Below are 16,795 nucleotides of genomic sequence, written 5' to 3' on the forward strand. Positions count from 1 at the left end.
GGGGGGTTACACGGTAAAAGTTCGAGAAACACTGCACCGGAGCACCAAATCCGCCACTGAAAATAGTCCCCAACAAATGCACAACTTCTCTCCTGTTTCACCAGTTCACCATGTTGTGGTTTATATAACATTAAACTGTATATAGTTGTGTTTTAATCTACACACTGGAATGAGAGGTGTGCCTGGTTTCACACGGTCCAACAGAAAACAAAGAGTTGAACTGGTTCAGTATCTCACATGAGTTACATCACCATCACTGTATCTAGAGACTCTTCTCTCCAACGGCTGCTGTCTGATGGTTTTGTTGCGGCCACTTTCTCGTAACACCTCATCTTCACTATTATTATCCTGTTATGGACCGCTTCATGTTTTTCTATTATTATTATTTAGCACATCTGCACAGAAGAGACCCAACGGACTGAAACCGTGGCTGTATATTTACACGTATCGATACAAAACATCCTTCATATTCTCTGATCAGCGTCAGCAGTGGTTACTCACAGTGAGGTTGTCCCTTAATAGCTGCATGATCAGCGTGCTGTCTTTGTACGAGTCCTCGTTCAAGGTGTCGAGCTCGGCGATCGCCTCGTCGAAAGCCTGCGTGGGGGAGAGAGAGAGTCAGTGATTCTTAAAAACACATTTACATGAAGGTTAGGTTTGTCTTGTTTAATGAGTTCCATCGGTTTGTTTGCTCCGTGTTCTCAACATGTAAAGTTACCAGGCAACAACCTCCGGTTCTGCCGAGTGAAGCCGATGAGGAAGTGTCTTAAACCTGCATTCTATCTAATGTCCACCAGGGGGAGACTCCTCTGGTTGTATAGAAGTCTATGAGAAAATGACTACTTCTCTCTTGATTTATTACCTCAGTAAACATTGTAATAAAGCAGGGTATGCTTTAGGGCGGGGCTTACTGTGATTGACAGGTCTCTACCAGAGTTATATACGGCGTCTCTACGTCACTCCTCCACAGTCCAAATATGGTAACTTATGTTATGGTAACTTATGGCGCCGACCTCAAGGCCGACCTCAAGGCTTCAAAACATCAGTCCACAAACCAATGAGCGACATCACGATGACTACGTCCACTTCTTATAGACAGTCTATGAAAGTAACATGTAGCATTTTTAAGCGGTTTTTAAGGTATCAAATGAAGTACTCTTTTGGTATCAATATCACTTTAAGGGTAATCTTCAGGGTACTGGCATCTTCAACTCTACCCAGCTCCATAAAGCTCCAGGTATCCAGCAGAAGTCACACATAAAAAACACTGTCCCTTTTGGGTGCTTTCGCTCTTGAGTTGCAATTTTAAAAAGTCGCCCCCAAGCTGCCAAAAAGACAGCGCTCCTAACGTGAACGAACGCAAAGCGTTGTGCACCCACCTGCTTGGCCAGAGTGCAGGCCTGCTCGGGCGAGTTGAGGATTTCGTAGAAGAAGACTGAGAAGTTGAGGGCCAGGCCCAGCCGGATGGGGTGTGTCGGCTGCATGTCCTTCTTGCTGATGTCGAAGGCGTTCTGGTAGGCCTGCTGAGAGTTCTCCACCGTGTCTTTAACACAAAAACACACCGCTCAGTCACACTGTGACCCGTGAACATTATTACGACACGTGTTACATAAACCTGCAGTGAATGTCCTCTTGGTGGCAGCAAACGAGGCTAAAAGTCTAGAGTCACGTAAGCAGCTCTGTGAGGCTGCACTCGAGCTAAATGCTAACGGCACGCTAACACACCAACACTGGTGATGTAAACCAGCTGATGAGCTAAGAAGTGTGTTGACCACATTCAGCGTCTTCATTTATTGTATCAGTGCGGTAACGTTTGCCAATTCAGCATTAAATACAAAGTACAGCTGAGGCTGATGATGCTGCGAGATGGAAAGTCACCAAAGTTACTACAATTCATCCTGAAGACAATATAAATATCTGTACAAAACTTCTGTTTTCTATGGTACTTTTTGGAGGATAGAAGTATCTTCTGATGACTTTTGGTAAAATAAACTTAAAAAAGGGAGCTGGAAAATGTTCACTTTACTGTAAATGTTTACCAAGTTCTGTTCATTAAAGGGAACATTAACCCCGGAGCTACATCGCAAACAGCACCGGACTTTTGTTTGAGCAATAAAGAAAATTACCCAGGTGCCCCAGCCCTGAGTCAACAAGCATCGCTCTGCACAAGCCGTCCAATAGAAAAACACTGAATCAACACCGCGACCACCTCCGGGTGATGACAACACACTCACCCTTCTTTGAGTCCCCAGAGGCCACCTCCGACAGGTATCTGAAGTAGTCTCCTTTCATTTTGAGGTAGAACACCTTGCTCTCCGCCTGAGACGCATTGGCAATGAGGAATTTGTCGAGCAGATTCTGAAACGCACAAAGACCACCGGACGGGGTTCGTTACACCACTATTACAAAGTATGAACTCTTTCACGCACTCAATAGTGCCGTGCTACTTCCACATATATATATATATATATATATATATATATATATATATATCTTGCTTATTTATCCGCTTTGCAGAGGCTTGTGGGTCATAACAGCCCAGAAAAGCATGCTGGCTTGTATCCTGCAAAATGAGCCCAGATGCAGGAGAAGCTCCTGGTATGTTACACTGCATTAGGCATACCATGTATCGGGGACAGACTAAGCAGTAAGGTAGTACGGGTATTGGAAGGCACAGACTGACGACACGTGTCCTGCCTGCGGTGCTCCAGTCATGAGCAGCTGCTGATGTACAGAGTCTCCGGTGGAAAAGGCGCCGAGGCTGGCGGTCTTCTGTAAATCACCTTTAAAGCTGCCGGTACGCTCGTGTGAGAGCTTTGTGACTCAGACGTGTCGCTACGCTAACAAACGGGCGAGAGGCCGTGCGACATTCATTCATTCATTCATTCATTCATTCATACATATACACATATACATACACATACACATACACACAGATAGATAGATAGAGATATAGATATCGATATAGAGATATAGAGATATCGATATAGATATAGATATCGATATAGACAGATATAGAGATATCGATATATATATAGAGATATCGATATATATATATAGAGATATCGATATATATATATAGAGATATCGATATATATATATAGAGATATCGATATMKATATAGAGATATCGATATCGATATAGAGATATCGATATCGATATAGAGATATCGATATCGATATAGAGATATCGATATAGAGATATCGATATCGATATAGAGATATCGATATAGAGATATCGATATAGAGATATCGATATATATAGAGATCTCGATATATATAGAGATCTCGATATATATAGAGATCTCGATAAATATATAGATATCGATATATATATACAGATATCGATATATATATAGAGATATCGATATATATATAGAGATATCGATATATATATATCGAGATATCGATATATATATATATATATATATATATATATATATATATAGAGATATCGATATATATATATAGAGATATCGATATATATATATATATATAGATATAGAGATATCGATATATATATATATATATATATATATAGAGATATCGATATATATATATCTATATATAGATAGATATATAGAGATATTTATATATCTATATATATAGATATATAGATATATTTATACATCTATATATCTCATCACTTTGTAACATCTTCTAGATGAAGGTGACCAACATATTTGGGTCCTTCTGAGCATCCTGCTGCTGTAAGGACGCCGCGTCTCCTCCCTTCATTCCTCCAGCGCCTCATCACTGCAGAGGCTTCCAGTCTGAGCTTAGAGGATATTATTAGACGTCTGCTCAGACGCAGGAAAAGAAGAAGATTTGAGTCTGATCTGACCTTGTAAGGACCTGGCTGTGTGAGGGTGGTTAGAGAGGCTTCAATCGAATCAAAGAGCCAAACTCACCAACGACACAGGAGATACTTTCCCTCAGTTTTGGAAAAAAGCAGTGAATCTACAACCACACCACTGGATGTCACCAAATCCTACAAAGAACTGCAACTTTAAGGAAAGAGTGACCAATGAAAAAAGTGCATTTAAACAAATCTCTCTTTGGGTTCCTGAGATTAAATTTACAGCCTTTTTACCAGGAGAAGACAAACTATTTCCTGCTTCTGCTCCTGTATTTCTGTTCAGATCCAAGTATTCAAATAGTGTTTCAGGGGGCGGTGGTGAAGGTGGACTGCACTGGTGAAAAACATACAGACTAAAAAATACACACACACACACACACACACGCACACACTTTTTTTATAAATATGTAATAACCCTAACGTCTAATCCAGAGATGGAGGTACTGGGCATTTGGACCGAAAACAGCACTGTGTTATAAAGAAGATTTTTAGGCTTTGTGTGTCCATCAAGAAGAGAGGGAGGGAGAACAAAGAAATGAAACCTTAGTTTCTGATTGTTTCACTGCCGTTACGTTCCAAAGAACCAAAATAAAAACACACCGATAGCAGCGCTGTGCACACAGCAGAGCAACGAAGCCCGTAAAGACAGCGATGCAACAACCAGCTCCCATTCGTCACATACGGCCGCGTTGTCTGACAGAACTAAAGTGGGCCTTTTGCCCGTTGATGTAATAATGCTTGTGCCAAAAGCAGCGGTATCAGACAACCTGAACATCCTCACTGGCTGAGGTTCACACCCTCCACGTGGTCACTATTGGCTCTTTCCCCGACGCCCGGAAACGTCCCGACCACAGCAGAAGAAGAACGGAGAAAACACAGACAAGAGCGCACAACATACACAACAGTGGGTCATACCTGACGAGTGAGAGTGGTTATGTCTGTGTATACTTTGTCTTTTCACCATGAATTAGAAAAAACAGTGTGATCTCCCTCCGTACCAGCACATCCTGGCAGATTTCTTGGAGTTCAGTCTCGATCTTCATACGGTACTCTCGGGCCATCTGCTGTTTCTTCTCGTTTCCCTCCGTCTTCTGCTCGATGCTGGAGATGACGCGCCAGGATGAGCGGCGGGCCCCCACCTGATGACACCGTCAACAACATCACTTTAAAATCTCACACGCGACGGCATAAAGAGCTGAAATAATACATATTTAGTACGATAGAATGATAGTACGCTATTCTCCCAACTCGGCAGGTAAAACGTACTGGGAACGACTGCATCAACACATTTTTCAATCAAACCTGGATGATAAATAGAGCAGCAGTGCTGAAAAGAAACCCGAGGCTGCTCTTATATAATTTGTGCTTTTATAAATAGACGATAAAATCTTCATGAAAAACAAAAAAAGGCTCCTGTAACAGAACATACTAAAGACTACGACCATTGATGAGTCAGGAGATGCTCCCAGCTGACAGTTATTAAAATGCACAGTAAGAAGGTGTTTATTATTGGTGACATGCTCAATGCAACGCTTCCTTACAGGCACAAGTGGAGCAGCTCATGAAGTTCTCCGAAAGAAAAATGAAAAATAGATGTGATCTTTATTAGTGGACAATATTCAGTTAAAATATAAACGATCGGGAGATTTGCATTAATGATTCCTAGTAGGCGGTCCTTGGTAACGCTACACTGTTATCAAACATAACTAAAGCAGCAGAGTGCATTATCCACTCTGCTGCTGTAATCCTGCAAACGTGCCCGCTGCGGGACTAATAAAAGATCATCTCGTCTCTTATCTCAACTCCATACATTTATTCTTTATTATTACGAGGACAGTTTTAATCTTCAGTTCAGTTCTATGGAGAAAACATACCTGTGAAACATTTATTAATCAATTTAAGAACGCATGAACCGTGAGCTCTGTATTGAACCAAATCATTAGCCGACTGCACAGTTGCATCGTGAGCATCTACACATTTGGTGTGAATTAATAATAATAAATAAAAGGAAGGTGTGAGCCATCAGATGGATTCGTACCACGTTCTTGTAGGCGACAGACAGCAGGTTGCGCTCCTCGTTGCTGAGCTCCAGGCCCTGCTCCGTCACGGCCTTCATGGCAGCCGCCATGTCGTCGTAGCGCTCGGCCTGCTCGGCCAGCTTGGCTTTCTGCACCAGGTCGTTCTTATCCATTTTTTTAGGCTGCAGGGGAAGAAGAACAAGAGGGGAAGGAAAGACCAGAGTCAGTGTTTGGACTTAGGATCTACCATTTACCAGCTGGAACGAAAAAAAGGCGAGACGACAGTAGACGAGAACGATACAAAGACAAGACCAGAGAGGCCGCGATATAAGTAGAGCATGCCAAAGATGGAGAATATATTAAGAGAAAAGGGAGACCACTAGTGCGGAATAACCGGAGTGTTGGGCTAGAAGCTCAAGCATCCATATAGATGTTGTACGTGAATATTAGGATATTAAAATATACCAGTAGGGATGTCAACAGTTTAAAAACGGTAAAAGCAGATGTAGCACTTTGAAATGCGCCAAAACTTTGGAGCGCAAAGATTTTTTTGTATTTCACACCATTTTAAACATTCAACAGTTAGTTACCCGTTAATGGGAAGCAAAATTAAACCAAAGCCGACGTCCCTATGTCCAAGCAAAGACCTTCCAGCGCCTCGTTAAATGTCAAAAACCATTTCAATAAAAGCTCCCCCAGTTATCACGTCCCCGAGGGCTTTTTCTACTCGCAGGAAGAATCTGTAGGTCTAAGTAGGCCACAGCCACCATCTCACATCTACCCAGCAACTCTCCACTGTGGGCTTTAACTGGCTGCGTTGATTAACCTGTACATCCCATCACATCGTTTAAAACTGCTTAAGAATGAACCGATACACAAGTAGGTAAATATGTTAATACATTAACACCAGAATACAGCTGTACCCTCACATCTGCAGGACAACAAGTTGGATATATTTCCAGTTCAGAGCAGCGACCAGCCTTCTTCCACCAGAGGGACATTTATTCAAACACCACCTTGTTGGCGCTTACCTGACTTCTGACCTCCCTGTCGAAGGGAATGAGGACGGGGTTTCCCTACGGAGGGCAAAAGAGGTCATCTATAAGCTTGATGTATTATTCTTTTCTTTCCTACATATGATGCTACATAGTGAACGACAAATCTGTGTTGAAATCAGCAGAGCGAGATAATTAACGTTAGCGGTTAGCAACCGGTGGGCTATGAGCTAACGTTAACGGAGGTTGCTTTGGCGATACTAAATTTAAAATTCAAGAGACAATACTGTATTCAACCTCTTCAAAGCAGTTCTCTAGAAAACATTGCGGCATCTTTTTCTCTTGGAAATATCTGTTTTTTATTGCATTCACGTCTTTACATGTCACCGCCAGGCATCAGGCTGATGTGCAGGGCCCGGCTTCAGCCCGACTGTCACAAAGATCCACTTTTCATTCAGTTTCACGGTTCCTTCTTCCGACTCGTTTCAGCGTTTACGGTCTTCTTGCAGATGCTCGGTATAAACGAGGCTTTTAAAAATATTTTTCATATATGATCTTCTGCACTCCAAACGTTATTTAGTGTATAATGTTTTAAAAAAAAAGATCTCATAATGATAAATTGATCAAACTGGTTATATCATGCAAATACAAAGCACATCATGAAGTCTAGCTCACCACCACCAGATGGCAGCCGTGTTCTCACCATGACATTCAATAGAGCTGGTTCAACTGTGGCTCTGATGTTATAATACATTTAATTCATGGCGTCAGATAAGTGTTTTTTCTTCTCTTCAATTGGTTAAAATATTACTCAGGCAATTTAATTGTTTTTGCTTGTGAGCAACTGATAATTAGCAATAAATCAATCAACCTAAAATCACTTAATATTTAACATTACTCTACATTATGTCAACCATCAAAGATTTTGCAATACTATAGTATCCCTTTGATATCTCTGGTTGTAGCAACAAAGGCAATGTTGTGATCAACCAATGAGCAGGACCGCTTAACAAGTTTTTGTATGAATTTGGGATCAATACAATGAAGCAACTTCATTCATCTGCTATTTTAATTGCTGGATTAGAAAAGTATCGACATTTATGACAGCAGGACTGCAGCCCTTGCACCCGACTGAAAAGATGGATGTGGACAAACAAAACTAAAATCTTTTGGTTATTCACAAAGTTAGATCCTGCGGCCTCTTTCCTACACTTCCTGTGGTCTGCAGGGTAATTATTGGTCTCTCAGCGCACCAGTGGCACAGTTCCAGTGCCGATTCAAGAAATCAATTATTTGTGGATATTGAGTGCGGTTCAATTCTTTCACCTAAAAACAAAATGCGTTATAGCATTAGAGTACAGCATCATTATACATTCAGATACCCATTTCCAGGACACTGATTAGGAAGAAATCCCTCAGATTTTCATTGTCAACAGCTAAACTACACTGTTTAGTTTCATTGATCTGAAAGTGAGAGGGGTTTTATCATATTACATCAGTTTTAAGAAGAAAAGAAACAGCCACGTCATGATCATAATGTAAATCAATAGTCAAGACGCCATTTGATTTTGAATTGAAATACCCGAAAAATTATAATAATTATGGGAAAGGCGGAGTTTACTTTATGTCTAACAAACATTTAAAATAAACTCAGAATTACCGTGTCTAACCTCTTCATGTCATTCAGTCAAATGATTGGCAGAAAATTCAGCAACGTTTTGAAAACTGATTTCTCATTTAAGTCACTTTTCACGCAAAAAAAAAAAAAAGACCCCCCACTTCATCATTTGCATGATTTAAATGATAATATCTGGATATTTAACATGGGCTACATCAACATGGGTTCTGGGAAATTGTAGGCCATTTACGGCTCTGACATATTATAGAGTGCAATATTAAATCAAGACAATAATCAGGCGATTAGTGAGTAATGAAAATAAACTACGCTGACAGTTCACCAGTTCGCTGACAGTACCTGAGAGAGGTGAAAGATTTTATCTGTCAGCAGCAAATTTCAATTACACCTTGGGAAACTTCAGGCGAGTCCACCAGAGTTTAACTTTTACTATAAAAGGTTCCAGCATGCTTAAAACTTTACACCCTGATAAACATCACCCACTCATGAAAAAAGCCTTTTATAATGAATGATTATGAAAAGGGTGGCTACGATTTAATGGATTTCACTCCTCTTAACAAACATTATACATGTTATTTTAATTAAAAGACCTCTTCAGGTGTCTCATCTCTCAGGGTTAATCGTCTAAATTCTTTTAGTTTTATTGACATGGTTTTTATTGCGGTCACTGAGTTCATCACTGAGGTTTTGCTGATAAAGAACAAATGACGTTGACAGGTAATTAAATAAGCACAAACAGGAACGCGGGCCCAGTGTGAAAATGAAAATGGTGAAAGCTTTTTTTTCAGCATCGATGAAAAGGAAGTGAATCTTCAGAGGCTGTCTGTGGCATTCGCACAGTGCTGTCATTTCGACAACCGTGTTATGCCTCCGAAGCTAATCGGAGTTAGCATTTAGCTCAAACGCCGCTCATTGCGGTTATTAACAAGTACCGGTTAAGAGAAGCGTAATCAACCGCCTCATGTCGGTTAAAATTGATCAAAGTATGGCCATTTCATCACACCACCATCGTCTGGCACGGTACCAACACCACCAACGTTACAACCGTTACCATCTTACGTTATAGCTAGCTGACTACTAAAGGTTAACAGGCGTATGCGCACCGAGAGAGAGAAACAAAAATGGGGTACACCATCTTCAACAGTCGGTACGAAAAAAATAAAATAAGACAGTGAACGTTTTTTTCCAGCCCAAGCACGTTTAGAAACAAGCCCACCAGACCGTGAGATGGTTCCGGTCGTGTCGGTTATAGTCGGCCTGCCATCAAACTACGCCCTCCTTGTCGCATTCCCCTGCGGAATTTTTAAGATGGAGAGATAGATTACCGCTAGCATTAGCATGCTAACAGAACGTCATACAGCACGGCCGTCGGCTTTTTAGCTAACCTGTTAGCTTAGCTAGCTAGATAACGGGAGCTGACCCAGTTCAAATCGGAACAGCGAAACATTAAATGTGCCGAGCTACGAGCTGAAATAGCTGAATGATTAAAACACGGCATGTGTTCCCATTTCTCCGCTGTCGGTTCTGTGATATGGAAAATAATTTAAATCGTATTTTGAGTGGAAACTCCCGGTGAAATACGGAGGGTGTGTTAGCTTCCATGTCGTTTCACTACGCCATAACGGAGCTAAGCTAAAGACATTACGTTATTAAATTACGCTGTTTCTGCGAAGAATGAGGCCGAGATATATGTCGGGTTGTCCTGGGTGTTGTCAGTAGCTCAGTACTATAGCTTTGCATTATCCACCATGCAATGTACTGGCTGTACTTTAGCATTGCCTGCTAAAAAAAAGAAAAGAAATGCTGCTTTCTCGACGGCTAAGCTGTCAAAATGGCCAAACTTGCCGCTTGCTTCTCCCTCGCTACACGGTCGCGTGGTCGCGGGCCTTCAAAAAAAAAAATCAACGATCTAAAAGCACGTTATACAACACAAAGAGCACGCGGGACCTTTCGACAGGTGTTTTTTAAGGGTTATTTATCGCTATTTTTGGGCCACAAAGTCTCGGCCTAAAAATCCTCGCAACCCAGCCCCAAAACCCACAATAGGCACCTTCCGCCGCATAGGAAAGGAATGGGGGGGCCAACCGCTGGGGCTTTTTACCTTTACACCCCCCCCCCAAAAGAAAGTGTGTCCTCACGCTGTGATACAAGACAATAATCGAGTATTATTTTAGGTGAACTCACATTTTAAAGCGAACAAGGAAATCCCGATTTTATTCTCTGAAACGATGGGAGTTTATCAAGCCGTCCTCCGCTCGCTGCTCAGGGTATTCAGGGCAGTACCACTTCCGCCTTTGCTCTGACACTTCCGCTTCCTCTAAAACCCCACCCCTCCCCCTGCCAGTATCCATGGCGACCGAGCCAGGGGGTTTCCTGAGCATCTTGCGAGGGGCTTTGACGTCAGAGACAGAAGACCATGGCAACCAGCCGCTACGGGATGACGTGCGCCGGTCTCCGTGGCAACTGTCTCCACGAGTTCACCATCGTGTCAGCTGACACAGCGTTGTGTGGGTTTTTAAATTTTTTATTATTATTATTTTCTAGTCAAACCCTCAAACACGCAGCCCATCATTAACAATCAGTAATTAAAAAAAATATATATATATATTCCACATACTTTTCTCTGATTTATTTGTGAATTTTATAATAAAAACATATTTAAAAAAGACATTTAAACAGATACAAAAGCTAAATAATTAAAAAGTATATTATCATAATATATTTTTCATTGTTCGATGCAGGCCATTTTAGTGGAGGCATTAAATATATTATAACAGCATAGACAACTTTTTAGTTTTACTCTTGGACAGCGATTTGTTTTCCTTTTACTGGCGTCCTTTGATGATATACGGTAGAGCTGCGTCCTGGTGGTGCAATGAGACAGCAGCCTGCACTGTTATAATAATAATAATAATATCTTCATCTTCACATTAAAAATGAAACATGAGGAAAAACATTGTCCATCAAATTTGACTGATGTTTGAGCTCCAAGCATCAGTGATGTAAACACAGAGTCCAGCTCCTCTCGTCCCACCGGAGTCCTGCTCTCTGTCCTGATGTCTACCGGCCATGTTTAAATGCCCACAATGCCTTGTGTTGCTGCCACCTGATTGGCTGGTTAGAAATGGTGAACAGGTGTAATAAAGAGGCACGTTTAGGCATGTTTCATCCGGCCCATAAACATTGATTCCCTATTCAGATCCCCCCCCATCTTTAGAGCAGGCTAATCATTTGAGTAATCATTTGATTACCTTTCCAAGGCTGCAACATTTGCTGTCCATATCTAACAAAAGCAAGCTATGCCTTGAATCGTCAAATCTTTGCATCGTCACTGACAACAACAGAGTCACATAACTGTCATTTTTGCATGGAGCCGATGCATTTTGGGGTTGTTTTAGACACTTCCCTTGTAGTTTTGTGCGGGACATTTTATCTGGGCACTATATAGTGTACTGTATAGTGTGCTATATAGTAAATAAGGACACAGCCTATAACAAATAATTCTTTGTCGAACATTGTCTTTTTACCCATTTTATGGCAATCCGTCCAACATTTGTCCGGGTATTTCACTTTGAGCTTAAATTGTGCGCCTGCTGACGCAGCCAGATATAAATTCAGGAGACAAGTCATTATGGGATTCATTGTCTGGAAACTGTTAATGTCTGCACCAAGACAGATGTCTGTAGAAAGATCAGATAATAATTAAAAGTAGGTTGAACAGAAGGAGTTGAGAATAAAAATGCTTCAGACATAATTCCTCAATCCTTTTAGGCACAAAAAAAATGAAGTAGCATAATTTCTCTCAGTGAAACTAGTCATTTAAACAGGTTTTATTTGTTTCATTAGAACGTAGTGCGTACAGGAGGTTCTTATCTTTTTAGTTCCTCTGTCTTCTGCAGTTCAGTAACTTCTAATGGAACTGAACAGAAGTGGAATAAAGTTGGCCAGTTAAACACTCCATCAGTCCATCAACCCCTTTACATGAGCAGCCAGTACAAGTTCATGTATTCATCAAACTAATCAGACAATCTCTCAGTGATCATTTGGTCAGTTAGATAATTAATCAACACAGAAAGTTATAAATGCTAAACAGCTATTTCATCAGCAGGCAACCAGGAGGTTAACAATCAGTCAATCAATCAATAAATCAAATCAGCCAGTGACGTCAGAGGTTATTGATTGAAAGCAGAATGTTGAAGTGTAACTGTAACTGATTGATTGCTTAAAACCTTTTGCTCTTGCTGTGCTCAGTGTGTGTGTGTGTGTGTGTGTGAGCATAGATCTGTAAACACTGTATAGGCCAGTGAGTGTTTGTACTCACATTTGTACATTTGTGTTTGGATGTGCATGGAGGGATTACTAAACTGGCCCACTGAGCCTCTGTTTGCTGAGGACGACAACTAAAGATTCAAAATGTCTACAACGGCATGCAAAGTGACTACAAAAGACATGCAATAAGACTACAAAGAGATGCAAAGAGACCAGAAGGAGACCCAAAACAACGATAAAGAGTCGCGAAAAGACAAACAAATACATCAAATGATTAAAAAGAGACAACGGGACTAAGAAAACCAAAATGACATCAAGGAGATGCAACACAACTACAAAGAGATTCAAAATGACTACAATGACAAGCAAAGCAATTACAAAGACATGTAGAACAACAACAAAGCCATTCAAAACTACTACAAAAAGATGTAAAGTGACTACAAAGAGACCCAAAATGACATAAAGAGACGCAAAGCGACTAAGAGATGCAAAATGACTACACAAATATGCCAAACAACTACAAAGACAACCAGAGGAACTACAAAAAAACACAAAAAGACTACAAAGACACACAAAAAGACATCAAAAAGAACCAAACGACTTTAAAAAGTTGCAAAACGACTACAATTACATACAAAATAATGACAAAATGATTAAAAGACTTGCAGTCCTTAAAAGTATACATAAATATTGTGTAATATTGTTATCGAACACCATTAGTGTGAAGTAGTAACTTCATGTTTTTGACGCACAGCAGAACAGTTTTCCTGAAAGTTTGCACATTTGTTTTATTGAATATTCTGCAGCACTTTTCACAGTAAAAACAAAATCAATGCTGGAGTACACTGTTGTAATAATATTACTCTTCTATTAATCCCATATGTACATTAAGAAGGTGGCGGGTAGTAAAATATGTTGTTCTCCTCCCTGCTCATATGCTTAAAATGTGGACATTGCATTACTTTGTCACAGATTATTACTCTTATATTTTAATAAGTGAAATATTAAGTATACACTGAAGTGAGTGTACATTCTGGTGACCTGCTCTTGCTGTGGCCTCTTGCCCAGTGCATGCTGGGAAAGTCGTCTGCCTTTACTCCTGAACATCATTGGGTCAGAGAACGACATGAAGAAAATTAGAAGAACAAAATAGAAGCAAGTAACAATAATGATGTGAGATGAACAATTGTCATGTACTTGTATTTACGCTCACAAGTCTTGAAGTCATCAGAGCTGCATTGTGCTGTATTTCAGTGTAGCAGCCACTAGGTGGCAGTGAAGTCTGCTGCTAGTTTCACTGTGTTGCACAAATATAACATCAAAACATTCAAAAATGGTAAAAAAAAGATCCCAAGATGTATCTTCTTCTGGAATCCGAATGTTTGTGAATTTAAACAAATGAGGTCCAGCGTGCCACTGCGTTGCATCGAGTTTTTTTTTAAAGTGTCCAGATACTTAAGGTTTTGCGTCAGTAGACAGGTGTGTGAGCGTGAACGTGTTAGTCAATAGCCTCTGTGCTGCAGATTGAATGCATGTGGGCAGCATCCCAGGAGAGAGCAGGTTCAGTTCCTCATCCCGTTCTTTTGTCCGCACCATCAGTCACTCTGACACGGGGAGATGAAGAGATGAGAGGCCTGTGTTTCACCATGTAAGTGTGTGTGTGTGTGTTCAGTGTATGTGTGTGTTAGAGAGAAGAAAAAACAGCTGACTCCTCATTCCTTCAAATGCTTCCTCCTCCTCAAATACTGCAGCTTGGTCAGTGGCCCTGAGCTTCAAACTGTGACATTCTAGGTTCCCCCTCTTTCTAGGTTTGTCAGTTTCCGTACATTACATGTGTAGTTTAAAAAAAACAAAACTTTTGTGTTCACGGGAAATGTAGAGTCTACGTTCACTGTCTCTTTTCAAATTAAACTTCCGACGTAAGTTTACTCAGTTCTTAGGTGTACTTACGCATCAAAAGTACATTGTTAGATTAGGAAAAGATCAGGTTTGGGTTGAAATAAGCACGGATGCTACGTAACAAAACTACACGAACAACGGTCTCCTGGGTGAGAGTCCTGTGTTTGTTTGACCCTCCAACAGAGGAAGGTAAAATAAAAGAAGATGGTGCATTAAAGCTAATCATGCAGGCTGGACTCATCCAGCATTCATAGCAAAAATTATGAAAAACAATGTGCCGTAATTCGTAGATATTCCACAAATATTTTTTTCCGTAGGTTATCCATGTAATCATGAACGAGGAACTATAAAGACTGCTGAAGCACACACATGTGGTGATGTGTCCAACAAACAGCGATCTTTTGTTCCCTGTGAAACGAGAAGTCAACGTTGATGTTTTTGTCATTTACCTTACGAACTTCAGCAACGGCACTCCCGTGGTTATTTTCACCCAAACTATGATCTTTTCCTAAATGTAACTTATTTTTTTGGTTTCCTGAACCTAACTGAGTAGTTTTGTTGCCTAAACTGAGTTTCCTGTGAACCTTATGCATGTAAGAAGTAGAAAATGTTCACGTGTTGCAGGCTTTCGTAGGAAAACGCACCAATAAATGAGGAGTAACTTTCATACGAACAGTTGTACGAGGATACGTTCAATAATGCTGCGTTCATGTAACATTGGCAGAATTGGAAGAACAGGAAACCTTCTTGTTCACACATTATTCCCAGATGGTTACCATTGTACCAACATCATTTACAGTAAAGAGCCTAAATGAGCTGCTTCTGCTGTGTGTACGTATTTAGAGTGACATTACTGTAATAAGTGAATCCAGATACAAACGTGCCGTCAGAGCAGCGCTGTTCGCTTCACTTTCATTTAAGCGTGCGGATCATAAGCATGTCATGTTTCATCATGTGTGTTGTTTTGACTGACGTACTGCAGAGCTGGAGTTGAGGATGTGTCACAGGGATCAGAAACCCCGTTCAGGTGTTTGCACGCCACAGTACATTTCTATCCGAGTGCTCCTGGTCCTGATGTAAAACATTTAAGGGATGCAGGAAATGAGCAGGAACTCCAGTGAGGCAGGAACTGTCCTTTGAGCGGCCTGTTTCTGTGGTTTCTTTATTTTTTTTATGGCTCCCGCTTGCTTCCTCAGATTAACAAGAACAGAACAGTTATTTATAGAGCTTGGAGAACTGGGGATTAGTGCTATTCCTGTTGTGTTTTGGATGCTTCTTTGATGACTCAAGGTGTGTACTGTAGGTTCATGTGCATAATGAAACCCTCTGTGTGTGTGTAGAATCTAAGGCATTTATAGGTGTGAATCTATGGTGTATGCATACGTGTAAAGGTTGTATGTTTTGGGGATTATATGTATGTGTGTTCATAAACAAATAGAAAAGTGCAGTTTTTCCTTCCTTTCTTTCTTTTTTTTCTACGATGGTTGAGTCCAAAAAGCAGCAGGTTCCTGTTTATTTGGGGACTGGCTGTATACAGAAACAGGACAGGATATTAAAGAAACCCACAGGAGGGGATTGTGGTGGCGACGTGTTTCTTCTCAAAATAACAGGGATGTAATGAGACAGTGTTGGAGTATAATTCGTCACAGTAATGTTTTAAGCAGACATTTATGAAATCAGCATCAAAACTAATGTAAATATAGTATGATTTAAGGGATTTAACATATAACCTGTATACAGCTCTGGTAGAGACCTGTCAATCACAGTAAGCCCGCCCTAAAGCATCTCCTGCTTTATGGTCTGTTTGACTCTAAATGGACCATAATGTACTAAATGAACATCATGCTGTATTGAAGAAGACTTGAAACTAGAGATTGAGACCATAAACTCATGTTTACAATGTTTACTGAGGTAATAAATCAAGAGAGAAGTAGAGTCATTTTCTCATAGACTTCTATACAACCAGAGGAGTCGCCCCCCCTGGTGGACATTAGAGAGAAAGCAGGTTTTAAGACACTTCCTCATCGGCTTCACTCAACAGAACCGAAGGTTGCCGCCTGGTTCAGAGCAGGATACTCAGTTGGACTCTGGGGTCTCGCTAAAAGAATAAACACTATTGC

At 40.7% G+C, this 16,795-nt stretch overlaps 1 protein-coding gene across 1 annotated transcript in view; it reads right to left on the reverse strand.

Annotated features, from left to right (window-relative positions):
- ywhaba (tyrosine 3-monooxygenase/tryptophan 5-monooxygenase activation protein, beta polypeptide a) overlaps positions 1-10,799 on the reverse strand; it is a 13,765-nt gene extending 2,966 nt beyond the window's left edge. Inside the window, exons 1-6 of the mRNA XM_031845042.1 lie at positions 10,692-10,799; positions 5,897-6,058; positions 4,857-4,997; positions 2,235-2,358; positions 1,380-1,543; positions 502-597 (exon numbers count right to left, since the gene is read on the reverse strand). Coding sequence (XP_031700902.1) covers positions 502-597; positions 1,380-1,543; positions 2,235-2,358; positions 4,857-4,997; positions 5,897-6,049 — 678 coding nt within the window. The 5' untranslated portion in view covers positions 6,050-6,058; positions 10,692-10,799. The remainder of the gene's footprint in view (positions 1-501; positions 598-1,379; positions 1,544-2,234; positions 2,359-4,856; positions 4,998-5,896; positions 6,059-10,691) is intronic.
- Between the last annotated feature and the right edge of the window lie 5,996 nt (positions 10,800-16,795).

The sequence above is a fragment of the Anarrhichthys ocellatus genome, unplaced genomic scaffold, assembly GCF_004355925.1.
Source record: "Anarrhichthys ocellatus isolate YVR2014 unplaced genomic scaffold, GSC_Weel_1.0 scaffold1, whole genome shotgun sequence".
NCBI lineage: Eukaryota > Metazoa > Chordata > Actinopteri > Perciformes > Anarhichadidae > Anarrhichthys > Anarrhichthys ocellatus.